This window comes from Molothrus aeneus, chromosome 11, assembly GCF_037042795.1.
Source record: "Molothrus aeneus isolate 106 chromosome 11, BPBGC_Maene_1.0, whole genome shotgun sequence".
Classification (NCBI taxonomy): domain Eukaryota; kingdom Metazoa; phylum Chordata; class Aves; order Passeriformes; family Icteridae; genus Molothrus; species Molothrus aeneus.
The window spans coordinates 17,520,153-17,534,532 of record NC_089656.1 but is presented as its reverse complement, the minus strand read 5'-3'; the positions used below and the strand labels follow the sequence as shown (position 1 = coordinate 17,534,532).

The 14,380-nt window shown below is 39.8% G+C and overlaps 1 protein-coding gene across 2 annotated transcripts in view; it reads right to left on the bottom strand.

The window, feature by feature from the left end:
* CDH13 (cadherin 13) overlaps nucleotides 1-14,380 on the bottom strand; it is a 460,254-nt gene that overhangs the window by 147,014 nt on the left and 298,860 nt on the right. For both annotated transcript variants that reach the window (XM_066557779.1, XM_066557778.1), the window contains exon 7: nucleotides 1,916-2,094. In XM_066557779.1, coding sequence (XP_066413876.1) covers nucleotides 1,916-2,094 — 179 coding nt within the window. The remainder of the gene's footprint in view (nucleotides 1-1,915; nucleotides 2,095-14,380) is intronic.

Sequence of the window (14,380 nt, the reverse complement as noted above, 5' to 3'; positions counted from 1 at the left end):
CAGTCAGACATTTCTTCCTCCCAAACTACTCAGACATTTCCTCCTCCACATTTTACTCCCCTCTGTCCCCACCTCACACAGACAATTTTTTATAATAATTCAATTTCATGAGCCACACAGAACTACATAAGAGTTATTTATATAACATCAATATTAAGTTGGTACCCAGATTTTTTTTTCAGAATAAAACCTTGAGGCTGCTTGTCTCTAAAAGCTGCAATTATGGTTAAAAATAGAAGTAATTCATTTGACCATGAATGGCAACTCCACAGACCTGAAAATGGAGGCCTGACCACCAGTTTCTGCTCAAGACATATGGGCAGGAAGGGGAAGAGGCTGAACCCACAAAGATGACTGTGGAAAAATAAACATCCTTTTTCCCAAAGCCTTTCCTCTGACAAGACAAAGTGAAACTGGATTTTAACTGCAGACAATACTTAATTTTAGTGTTCAAATTGTACACAGCAACACGTTTTGGTTCCTAAACCACTCAGATTTGGAACAATAAAAATTACTCTGGAATTTCAACAGATCCCAGCTTGTCATGTCACCTTCAAAGTAAAGGCATGGAATTGGTGATTATTAAAAATCACGAGGAATTCAGATCCTGCTCCCAGGTGCATGGAGACAGCATCATTATTTCACAAATCACCAGTGACCTTTGGAAGGCACTGGGAAAAGCAGCCATGTTCATTCCTTTCCATTGATTTTCTAATTTTGAGTAAATTGGTTTAATCTGGGGAATGGTTATCTATGAGGAATAAAAATACTTAAAACTGTCTTTAGAAAACAGTAAAAAGCTGAACTGTTTGAACTGAAACAATGAATTTGGAAGGGAAACTTGAGGGGAGAAAAGGTAGGGATTTTGTAAACTTTAATTTGGGCACCATTCTGTGGCCAGGCACCCAAATATGAATAAAATCAGAATCTCTTAAACTTAAAAACACAGACATTCAGGCCCAGACATTAGTTTCACTCCACTATGTTGCTGGTATCTGTGACTGATTTACCTGTGAAATATTTGCTGCTGGAAAAGCCTGTAGAAAGAAATTACCCACCTAGAAAGGGAAGTGCATTATCTGGTAACATGAAAAATAATGGGCTGAATATTGGGAACATTGGACAATCCTGAGTCCAATCAACTTAGAAGACAAGCTCAGTGACTCAGCACACACCTGAAACATCCTGCAAGAACAGAATTTGGATGTCTCCAGGAATCTAAGAGCACTCAGGGCTACTTCATGAAAGGAAATTGTGATTTATAGAGTAACTCTTTCTGGTGCCAAGATTTTATATATTCCGGTACCTAAACCTTTGGATTAACAGATTGCCTCTACTTTATTATCTTCTGAACATGAAATGATCATGCCTAAGCTTTCTTTGCCATCAATTTATGCTCTCATAATGTTAATGATCTGTTATAAGCATAGATTTTGGCACTGTGGCAATTCACCTTAAAGCCATCTGAGGATTACCTGTTCCTTCCCTACCCCTTTTTGCATTTTCTTTTTTTGGCTATGGGGTACCAAGTGAATTAGTTCATTAAGTCCACTCATAAAAATATTCTAGGGAAGATATAGAGCACTAAACTAATACTCTCAGAATGAGCTATATGCACAGTTAGCTCTGGGTGGCAATTACTAACTCTAAGTTGAAGTCCACTTAATCCTGAGCTCTTTCTCACTACACAACACTAAATGTCTCGCACAGAAATCATGAACTACTAGATTTATAAACACTGATCAGAGCTTAGAAATTCTCAAGTCCGAGTAAGAAATAAACAAAATTCTTAAAAGACTCCGTAAAAGCGAGCATCTGAATCCCCACACAACAACACCCAGAGCCTCTTCTCACACCCCAGAAGAAGATTAGAGGCACAACCATGAAAACTGGAAATAGGGAAGTTCTCACTCACCTCTCGGTCCAGCAGCGCAGGGGACACCACTGTGACGATGTCTCCCTTCTCAGGGTCGATGTAGAACATGTTTGGGGAGGGTTTGGTGGGGGTCTGCCTGAGGATGTTGTAGCGCAGCAGGGCGTTGTCCGTGCCGGCGTCGTCGGCGTCGAACGCCGCCATGCGCATCACCGTGGTTCCTGGGGAGAGGGCACACGCAGCGGCACTGAGCAACAACCCTCGCAAACCCTGAGGGTATTTAGCTTGCATTCTTGTTCATATTATCTTTACTTTTGTTTGTTTGTTTGTTTAACTAGGCTGGAAGAGACCTTCAAGATCATTGAGTCCAAGCCAGCCCCAACACCTCAGCTTAACCCTGGCACCCAGTGCACATCCAGCCTTTTTAGAAAGGTCATTCCAGTACTTTAGGCCTCTTTCCATGAAAAGCTTTTTCCTAATACCCAACCTATATTTCCCCTTGTGTGCTCTGGCTCTGTCAGTGCTGCCTGGAGAAAGAGACCAACCCCACCTGAGCGCAGACACCTTTCAGGAGTTGTAGGGAGTGAGTACTTGTTACTCATGCAACAGAAGACTCATGTGCTCTAACACAAATTCCCTGTGTCTCTGGGCTTTGAAGCCATCCATAGTAATTGCATTTCACTAAATTAATTACAAGTGTATCACTTCCACTTTTAATTCTGCAGGCAGAAAATCCACAGGTGGCTACAATGAAAACAACAATACTGAAATAACAGGTCTCTATTTGCATGGTGAAGTGTTGCAGTTCAAAATGTGTTGGATGTCATTTCTGTCAATAAGAAATGTTGTAATTATTAAAGCCTGCATTGTTCCAATTTCAATTTGTACAAATTTATGAGCTTATTTTATGAACATCAATAAGCCCCCATCTCTATTGCCCCACTGTCCTTCCAGTGCTGAAGGTTTCTCTGCCAGGAAATTCCCTGAGCACAAAGTTCTGCTGCGGAGTGCAATAAGGGAAACGCAATTCCCTGCACAGATTCCTAAATGCTGTGCAGAGGAAAAACCTTGCTTTGTGTCTTGATCACAGTTAACAGAGCACTGAGCTGCTGCCAGTCCTGTGCTTAGGAAGGGAGCACATCCTGCATCCCTGGATCAAGGATTTTCCTCTCCCCAAGACAGGCAGCCCAGAGCAAAATTCTGTCAGCATTTTATCAGCTTTGTACAGTACACTGAGAAAAAAAGAAAGGGCATAATGAGACACCTGGGCTGAACTGTGAGATGCTCACCCCTAGACCAAAGTGATTTCTTCATCAGTTCATCTATAATTGTAAATGTAAGCATTAGTTTAAAAAGCAATCTAACTAAATAATATATGATCACAGCAAGATTAAATATTTCTGGTAATATTGAGCTGAAGACAGAATGAGATTCTACCAAATACCAAAAAAACCATGATCAAATCAATAAATTCATTTCAATAGTGAATCAATGGTAAGTAACAGATTCATGTGAGATATTAGCAAACCATAAAGTAAGAAACCTAGGAAGGGATCCAGTCTTTGGGCCAAAAATCCCAGCTGTAACAATTTATCAGATTCTATGATCTACACCACTTCCATTGAAGTAACTTTGCAGAGACACCATTATCTCCTGTGTGAATCGGTATCAGAGTGAGCCAGAATTCTTTGTTACAGGTTAATTCCTCTGTGGGAACTCACCCTTTCTTTTCCCCACAGATTGGGCAAGTATTATTTTAAACTATCATGGTCAACACATTTTAAATACAACATTTCAATATATAATTTAAAGATATAAATTTAATATACACAATATATTATGTATAAAATATATCTAATATATATTATATGTATAAATTAAATATATAAAGTTAAATACAGCATTTTCATTTCTTCATAGATCTGTAAGACCATAGGATCACGTTTCAGTATTCACAGAGATTTCTGTGGCAAAATGACTACAAGAGGGTAAATCCTGATGCAGACAGGGCTGACACATTAGATTGCAAGTGCCTCAGTAACAGAAATATGTATCATTCATGTACAGTGAGTTTGTTTTCTTTCTGAAGGTCTTGGATTTAAAAAAATCAAATAAAAATGAAATATTGTGGTAAAAATAAAAACAAGCCCAGTCTCAGTTATAGACTGATATAACAACTGCCTGCTCACTGTTAAACAAACTCAACTGCCTTGTTTAGATACATTTCTCCTTTTCTTTTTTTCTCCTTTTGTGGTAGTTCCCAGAGTACAGAGTGTTGCTTCTTCCTGTAGTGACCTTGAATATCAGCTCTCAAAGGTTTTATTTTATTGCTACTTCGGGCAGAGTTACCCCCTTGAGAAAAATAGCAGAGACCTGACAGCATGTTGGTTTTATTCAGCAGTGATTAAAGGTCAGACAGCTCAAAAAGAAGCTTACCACTGGATACCAGGCCATGTTTTCCAGTGTTACAAGATGATCCCAGCCCTGATATTTTCACCTACTTTGTGTGAGACTGATTGAGAAGAAAAGAGAGAAAAAGAACTGCTTTCTTTTTTGAAGAATTAAGATTCACCCAATGCACTGTTTTTAGAAATTTAGCACATTTTTGAGTTTTTTTTATATCAATGTTAGATAACATGTTTCACAAGGGTCTCTAAATCACAAGGTTTCAGTGAAATAAATAAGGACTAAGGCAAATCTTCAAGGGATCTTTAAGAGTCCCCAAGTTCATGTGAAATTAAATGGATTTCAGTACACAGTGATTTCCTGAAGAATGCACTCAAGTACAGTAGAAAACATTTTGAAAGAATACAAGGTTGCTATTATTATAAATCTATTAGATGAGTTGATGCTCAGCAGAGATTTAGAAACTTATTACAATAGATATTCAACTAAAAATCCCATTGATACAGTTGTCCTACTGAAATATTTCTGATGATAAAACAGTGGAAGGCACATGTAAATTTTAAGATCTGATGTAAATCCCCTAATCTCTCATTATCTGGCATAGGACTGGCTTAACACAATGGCTGAGTCTGATTTGCCAGCTGCAGTTCTTTAACCTTTCAACTCACCAGACATTATCTTGTTCCCTGCAATCATTCCTTTGGTGCATACAGATAAGAATTCCAGCAACTCAGATGAGCAGAATTTTACATCCATTTTACATAGAGATGCATTTTCCAGGAGGAAAGCTGGAGAGAATTAGATACATCTTTTTTCTATAATTCTTCTCTCCAAAGTTTTGTGGCATTGATTCATGGATACCATCAAAGTGGCATTTAAATCTAATTTTAAAGTTATTCTATTCTCACAAGTTCTCATTATGTGTAAAAAATGCACATAAAATGTGGGGTTGTCTTTAGATGTTGTTATGTATTAGTAGAGGCTGCGTTTGGTTTTTGTTTGGGGATCAATACAGAAAACTTCACCCCCGTGTGCTTCATATTTGTGGCTGATGCCTCAAAAATCACAAGAGCTTTAATCCAGCAGTTAAAACATTCACCTGGAACACTTTGGAAAAGCCCAATAGCTACAATTCCAGGGGAGAAATTCCCTACCCTAATCGAGGTGTCCACAGAGAGAACAAACAAACAAATGACAAATTGGGATTGGACCACCAGAAAAAATAATGTTTATATAGAGATCTTGAAAGTGTAGGGGCCCAAGTGTGTGTTTTGAAAGGCTTTACCACAGGCATCCAGTCCAAAAGAGCTTCATTCAAGATGTACACTTCTTGAGTATTCCTCCCTCATCATAAACTTTTGTTCTTCATAAAAGATTCATTTCCCCAGGCCCATAAACTGACTACACCTAATTCAGTGTCATTTTACAAATACTTCCATTCCTGGCATCAATCAAATGCAGCTGCCTTTCAAACCACAAAACAACAGCTTGCTACATTATCATGTTAAACAACATATATAAACTGATCAGGCTGGGGAAGGGATGTCTGCAAAATCAGCAGCTTCTTCCTTGTGCCAATGACGCACAGAGATCCGTGGAGGAAACTCTCTTGGGAAAGCTGCATTTGAGTCCTGGTGTGTCTCAGTATTCAGGGTTTGTCTGTCACACTTGAGTCCTGGTGTGTCTCAATATTCAGGGTTTGTCTGTCACACTTGTGTCCTGGTGTGTCTCAATATTCAGGGTTTGTCTGTCACACTTGTGTACTGGTGTGTCTCAATATTCAGGGTTTGTCTGTCACACTTGCTGGGTGTGACCGTGGTCACAAGGGCTTTCAGGATGAAGAAGAGATGAGAATGTTGACTCCATGATCAGAAGGCTTGATTTATTATTTTATGATATATGTTACATTAAGACTAAACTAAAAAGAAATAGAAAGGAAAAGGTTTCTTCAGAAGCTAGCTAAGCTAAGAATAGAAAAGAATGAATAACAAAGATCTGTGTCTCAGACAGAGCAAGAGCCAGCTCTGCCATGAGTGGTCAGGAAATCCAAACACCCACAGGAGACCAATCCCAGGTCTACCTGTTGCATTCCACAGCAGCAGATAACCATTGGTTACTTTGGTTACTGAAACTGCAGCTTCTCACAAGGAAAAATCCGAAGAAAGGATTTTTCATGAAAGATGTCTGCGACAGCTGGGCAGAATCACTCAGAAGTCCCAGAACCACTCAGAAATCCCAGAACCACTCAGAAATCCCAGAACCACTCAGAACCTCCCATTGCACCTCCCAGAGTTCCTCCTTGCTCACACCCAGATCCCACTCCCAGGCCATTGCTCCAGAGGCTGCAGCTATCAATCTGTTGGTTCTTTGAAAATATTGGCAAAATCTCCCCTTAGGCACCAAGAAGTAAAATCTAACAGATACATGGTTTTGGAGTGGTTGGAACAGGGGGTTTCTTGGGAAAATTTCTTTGGTATTTTGTTAATAACCTCTTATAACCTATCCCAGTCTCTTTTCTTTTCTTTCCTTCTCTTTCCTTTTCTCTTCTTTTCTCTGCCAAGATGCCAAGAGAACATTACTACTGAACTTTTATTTATTTACTTATATTTTATAAGTTTAATAAACTTTTATTTATTTATTTATTTATATGCAGCTGCTGGGTTTAAAAGGAGGACTGGAGAGGAATGGAAATGCAGCTTATCTCGAGCCTGGTGAAATGTGAACCAATGTCTCAAGCCTACAGCCTTAAGAGAGAAGACTGAATCTACAGAGCTCAAAGACTTCACCATGGAGTTCTCCCAGCTGACTTTCATTCTTTCTGTGGCTCTCCACTGTATATTCAGTACATTAAATGTTTTTTACATGTGTTACAGAAAGGGAAGGGTTCGTTCTCCTAGTTAAATAACTGCCCTGAAAAGTTGTGTTTTCCACCTTCTCCACAAGTTCAGCTGTGTCTCTGTATGTGATAACAATCAGTTGCACAATGTTACATTTTCCAGAAGTACAGCTATTTTAACCCAAGAAGGAGGACAAGAGTAAATTTTAACCCAAGAGTAAAATATGGGAGGGAGAAGGAAGAAATCAAGAGGGTTACTTACATCTCTAGAGCCCAACTTTCAGAAACTGGAACAAAGCAGGAAGCCCTCCTGACAATGTTCTCATCATAACTAATTACATGTTTGATTATCATTTTGCGCTTTCAGACAAAAAGCCCCAGGGGAGCAAAACAAATATAAGAAAAAAGGTGTATTTGGGTTCCAGTCAAGGGCATTTGAATTGCAATTATATGTATCACTAAAAGCTTGAAGGCCTTGCTCAATAAAGAAGACATTTAGTGAGAATCATTGAGTTCAGGCTTTGAGCATATCTTATATTTTGTACAGGGCAATAATTTTCTACCACAGGGCTTGGCTTCCTCCCATTCTCTATTTAGATGTCTGGCAGTTTTTTTTAAACTCTAGATTAGATGGCATCACTGAGCAGTACCCTGGGAATGTCACTGCACTGCAGCCAACAGGACTGGAAGGGTGAACTGGTGAACTGTCAGCTCTGGAATGAATAATAAACAAACTTCTCCCAGTACACAAAAGAAACTTCAGTAATATTAAGCAGAGATGAAGAACTGTCAAGAATTGTTACTATCTATGGAGACCTAATGCAGTCAGAAGCATATAAATTGAGTAAGAAATAATGGGACATTCCCAGCTGAACGTTATGACAGAAGAGAGAAGATGTATGGGCAGGTCAACCTTTAGCAGTACTGGTATTTAACCTTTTTTCCCCGGGAACAGCACAGTTGTTTTGGCAGAATGAATTGTTCACTCCTGGGATGTTTGGAACATGACTTACACACAGTCCTGTCCCCAGCCACGCTGCAGCCACTGTCACACTGTGAGGAGCTCTCAGGCACTCTCTGCTCCAGGCCAGACATTGATCTATGGCATGTCAGTGAGGGAATTTGCATTAGCTGGAGTTATGTGACATGGATCTTACTTTGGTGTGTTTTGTCTGCAGTGCTGTGGATGTTTCCTTCTTTAGGGTAAAACTGTGTGGTGAAAACATGGAAAATTGTTAGCCTCACCAAGATTGCCAAATTGTGCTTTTTGTCTGTACAAACCAGGTTATAACATTTTGTGGTAGATATTCATACTGAAATTTACCTCTGTCTGTGCAGATACAAGAAATTGTGAAAAATGTAATTTATTCTTTCAGAATACCAGATCCCCTTCACAGATTTTGTGTTGCACAAAACTCATTATCCCCAAACAAGATAACATTTCAGACTCTGTGCATCTTCCCACACACAAAGGAAACAAAGATTAAAAAAATGCATGAAGACTTTTGTCTTATAGACTGCAGATAGCATGAAACAGGTATTTGCATGAGGAGTAAAATCAATGAAGTCTCATTTCCTATCTGATGCTGTCCAAAAGTTCATCCCCTGAAAGGATAAGATGATGTCTTTTGGAGAGATGACAAAAACAGAGCTACAATAGCTCAGCTTCCCCTCAACAGCGTCCCCAGTTCCACCCATCACTGCTCCCCCTTCAGCAAACAATCCTTCCTTGCCCAGGGAAGGGAATCCTTCACTCTTGCTCATTTACAGTCTCTCCAGATGGACTGGGAATTGCAAGTTTAGTAAAAAAGGACTTAGGACAATGGAGATGCAGCTGAAAAAAGCCAAAATTTTTCCTCCAGATATAAACAGGCTGCAGGTTTAATGAAATCACCAAAGATTTTTTTCTTAACCAGGATTCTCCCTAAGCAAAAATGTCACACTCTCATGTGTGTTTCCCTTTTGACCAGCCAAGTTTATTAAGAAAAGTCATGAATTACTTCTTGGATCATGACCATAAGCTATAAAATGTCCCACTGTTCTAATATTCTAAGAGCCAATTCATAACATAATCTTATATGTCAGATCCCATAATTAATAAAGCAATATAACACATTCTCTGGAAGCAAATGGTTTAATGTAAATGATGATATGCACTGAGCATCTCACAGCAGGCAAACATGACAGAGCAGTGATTTATGAGTGCAGGGACATCTATTCAACATACAAAGAGCAAGATTTAGCCCCAGGCATGACAAACACAAAGGGCCCACGTTCTCTCTGGAGTTTGACTAGCACTAGAAATCAACCAGGAAAATCACAGCAAGCAGAGACTAGATGAGACATTTAAACTTCATGAAAATCAATCCCGTCAAAACAAGGCAGGAAAATTCTCAAAAAAGATAGACAAGCTTCTTTGCTGAGAGGTCAGATGGAGAAATTTCCAGAATGCCTGTGTAACTCATCACCACAGGTGCCAGCTCTGCAGGAAGGCAGCCCAAATCCCAGGAGGAGTTTGGTCAATCAGGCCACTGCTGCCCCAGGGCAGTGGGGGGTGCTGAGCTCTTCCCCCTGCTTTTATCAAACCAGCAGAGGTAAAAAGCCCAAAACTCAACATCCCTGCCCCAGGTACCCTGCTCAGCCACTGAGCCCTTTGGTCTGAGCTGCCTGATGGTGCCTCAGGTTTTGGCTTTTCTATTTCTCACATTCTGTGCTGCTTCAGTGTGTGGGTCTGGGTTCACATCAGGGGATGCTGAGCTCTGGGCACAGAGCAGGGACACAAAACAATTCCTGCTCCAGCTGGGCACCAAGGACAAATGATCCAAATCTCAGCCCAGGAGCACAAACACCGTGGGCTGAGAGAGAAAAACAAGGATGGGACTGCAGGGGCTAAAGCTGGAATGGGACAATGAACTGCAAGATGCAAATGGAGCAGAACTGATCCCAGGGAGAGACCCCGGGAGCGCTCGGGCATTTTGGGACCATTTGGGTTCATCCTGGGTTCATTTTGGGACCATTTTGGTCCATCTTGGGTGAATTTTGGGACCATTTTGGTCCATCTTGGGTGCATTTTGGGACCATTTTGGTCCATCTTGGGTTCATTTTGGGACCATTTTGGTCCATCTTGGGTTCATTTTGGGACCATTTTGGTCCATCTTGGGTTCATTTTGGGACCATTTTGGTCCATCTTGGGTGAATTTTGGGACCATTTTGGTCCATCTTGGGTTCATTTTGGGACCATTTTGGTCCATATTGGGTTCATTTTGGGACCATTTTGGGTTGTGCTGCCCAAGGTGGATCCATTGAGGAGATCCTTTTAATAAGAAATCCCTGCTTTATTCTTTAGCTCCATCTAGTCTCCGTTCCAGGTCAGCCTTCACCAGGCATCACTGCCAGCTGAAGGTTTTTGTCAGAGATGCTCACAGCTCACACGATGCACCGTCTGTTTTCCCAGGTCCCATGCAAAATTGGAATTGCCTGCAATCATTCAAATTTGATTTCAGGCATATGCAAGCTATTTAAATGCAGATGCAAACTTTATAGTCAAGGGTAAGCAGGGAGCTTACTAAAAATATATATTCTGCACTTATTTCTGTTTTATAATCCAGATGTTTTCTTTTGGCTTTTCTTTACCTTTTCCTTAATAGTTTCCCATGTTTTACCCTTCCCTCTTTTTCTGGGGCTAGAGTTCTGGCTAGTCAATGCAAATTTAATAGACAGCAATTTTTAAAGTCATACAAATAAATATAGACTTATGTAATTTTCATATCCAGAAATACCCATGAGAAATTACCTCTTGAATGAGGTAGAAAGCTTCCCCTAAACTTAATGACAAAAAATAAATCAGGAAAAATTAGATTAATCATTTAAGTTTCTCCCCCAAAAAAGAAACTAATATCCAGCTTCTCCCAGGCTCTAAACAGGGGCAGCATTCTTAATCAAGATAAATGTAGAAAAGAAAATAGAGCTTTCAGAGACTTCACTTAGGTTAGCAAAAAAAAGATTGACAATTATTTGCACTCTGAACTTCTGGGAGGGAGCTGACCATCTTTCACTTCAAAGCCACTTTCACCTTGTCTCCCTCCAGGCCAGTCAAGCAGAATTCTGAGTATTTACAGGAATGGCAACAGAACCAAGAACAGATCCTTCTCTCAGCCCTTACTAAACAAAACACTGCTGGTCACTGGGAACCCAGCTCACATCCATCAAGGCAGGAAAGACTCTGAATTTGGAGATCAAACTGCAATTCCCAGTTCTTCAACAGCCCAGGTACATCTTATCCCACAACCCTTTCACAGCAGCAGTGTCCTGTGGAAGGAAGCTTGGGGCACTGGTAGGGAGGGAGCAGCAGTGTGTTTTAAATCAGGAGTACATTAAAATCTAACAATGCTTGATAATGAAAATGAGAAAAATATTTTTTCTTTCATTCCAACAACAAATTATTTGAAATTGGGAAAAAACCTCAAAATAAAACAATGTGATGTGTGGACACTAAGTGCCTATTTTTAAAAAAAAAACACTAAAAATTACAGTCAGTGAGAACTGGGTAATAAGAAGCCCAGGCTGTACTCTGTGTGTATATTCTGCATTAAGACTTGTTCCAGAGCAACAACAGAATGGAGAGATTTTTCTAAGAAGGGAACATTTTCATAGATTTCAATAACCTTTTGATCAGGGCCACACTCACAGATGGAAGATCTCATTCCATAAATTACCTACTTTTGTAAAGGAATTGATTGACTTCTTACAAATATAAGAAAGGCAGCAATTAAACTCCCCTGTCTCAGCGGGTTTTAATCAAAACCACGTCATTACTTCACAGAAATCATTTTGCACTATTCTTCTATGTCCAAGTAAGGTACCCTGGCATCCTTCCTGAGTAAAAAGCAATGATATTACATTTTAAAAAGATCTATTAGTGCAAAGTCAATCTTCCCCATTTGGAAGCACCTTTTGAGACAGTGGGCCAGAATTTCTGTTGATCTAATTCAGCCCAGCCCTACTAAAGCAAAGATTTATCTTAGGTGAGGCTGTGGAGTACAGGATTGACCTTGAAGGTCTGTATTAGGTACACACAGTATTAAATTGCCTCTATTCCCTTTTTATCTCCCTAATTTCTCACTTCAATATATGTGAAATGAAAGAGAAAACAAAAATATGATCTGTGCTGCCTTTTTTTTTGTGCCTACATTGGACCCTTTCCCTTCTTGCTACCAGCAATTTACACAAGTATCCAATTTCTCATAGGGGTGTAGGATTATGAATACACAGCACCACAGACTTCAGCAATTACGGCACCTGGGAAGTTCTCATTGTTACTCTTTGCCTGTTAACTAATATGAACTGGTATGCTTTAATCTCAAATTACAAAGTGGTGGAAATAGAAGTGAAACACCCAGCCCTGTTACCCAGAGGCTGCCACTGTGGCTCTCAGCACCTACATCAATCCAAAATGAACCCAGATGAGCTGAGGGTGCTTCAATATTACAAAAGCAGTGCTAATGAAAGGAGAATCAGAAGTCCTAATGAGGAGCAAATCATCTCACAAGGCTTCTCTCTTTCTCTGCAGGAACAGAGCACACACTTAGTTCTGATGTATTATTTCATCTTCGTATTGATTTCATCACCAAGTCCCAGCCATTTGATCTATTAAACATCTGAGGGTTTTTATCTGAGGGATAAGTGTTTCCATCATACTACAGGACCTTTTTAGGTGAGTTTTGTTTTTCTTCACCCCCTTCTGCATCTTAATAAATTATTTGGTTGGGCTGGTAGTGTCTGCCCTGTTGAACTTCTTTAAATTCACCCTGCCTGAGCAATATTTCATAATGGACTTCACTGCTGGACCCAATAAATAAACTGGGCAACTACTCCCTGTTCTTAATTCAGAGAACTGCTCTAAATCCATTGCACTTTTCTGGATAAATCATATCACAGATGCAGTAATTCCTATCAAAACTACAAACGGAAGTGGAAGATTTGATTTTAAGGTCTCAAAGTAAGTGTGGAACAAACCCTTAGTGAGGATCAAAAGGCATGTCTTGGAAAGATACCCTTAAAAAGGACTCATTCTTCCCCCATGCATCCCCCTGAACCCAGTTCAACAGCTTCCCACTGTAAAGGAGCCCACAGGGGGAAGGATAAACACCATCAGTTATTCTGGAAACCTGCACTTCAAATTGGCCAGCCTTTAAATCAAGTCCACACAGCTCATTCCCTAAGAGCAATAACAGAAAATGGAATTGTTTTCTGCCTTTTCTCCTGTCTTGAGATTAAAGTATCTGCACGTAGAAATCTTTGCAGCCCTTCTTCAAATGATCTTTTTGGTTAAATTATATTTTAAAGGCACTGATAGCTGAATTTAATAAATGATTCAGATGCTGCAAGAGTGTGCTCTGTGATTTTCAAACAGGCCTTTGAAACTATCTTGTATAAATCACAGGTTTCAAAACTGTCCATGTTTGTAACAAGAACACAATTTGGGGTGTCTGATATATATTTTCAGTAGCGATCCTGAGATTCTTTCCTGAATTAAGTCATTGATTAAATCACTTAGTTCAGCAAGTGCGATGACTTTCACTCAGTTACAACCATTTTAGGCTCAGATATCCATTCAGTCTTTTTTATAGTCACTAAAGAGGGCCTGGCAATCTTGGATGCAGCTCATCCCATTCTAACATAAAAATTTAGGAAAGGTGAGATAAAGCACCTTTGGAAGTAATTCCTTCTGGGTGAATTCTGACTCTGAGAGGGCACTTAAAAGATGTGATACACTCCCATTAATTCTGCACATTACTGCAGTGTGGAAAGCAGGGTTAGAATGAAATGTTTTCCTGTACTTTTGTTCTGGCACGTCCAGAACCCTTTCTCTCCCCATCTCACAACTGCTTAGGGTGAAGGGATCTTTGTTCTGCACAACTTATCAGCCTCAACCCCTGCAAAGTGGAGCCCTGCAAGGATTACAAGCAGCCCAAGGTATCCCTGGTTTTATTCCATTAGAATTGATGCATCTTGTTAAGAAGGGACCTTAAGCAACAAATCAAGTTATTTTAACTCTGTGTGTAATTGATTTAGTACTGAAAGGGCTACATTATGTCCCTGCAAAGAAAATATGAGCATGGAAAAGCTTCTGTGTGTCATAAACCATCTAAATATTGACTATGAGACTCCTTAATGTAAAATTAATAATTAAGCACAGAACAGGTCATGATATATCACTGCCAGCAATTGGGTACTTCGAGATCATAAAGATTTGTGGAGCTGTG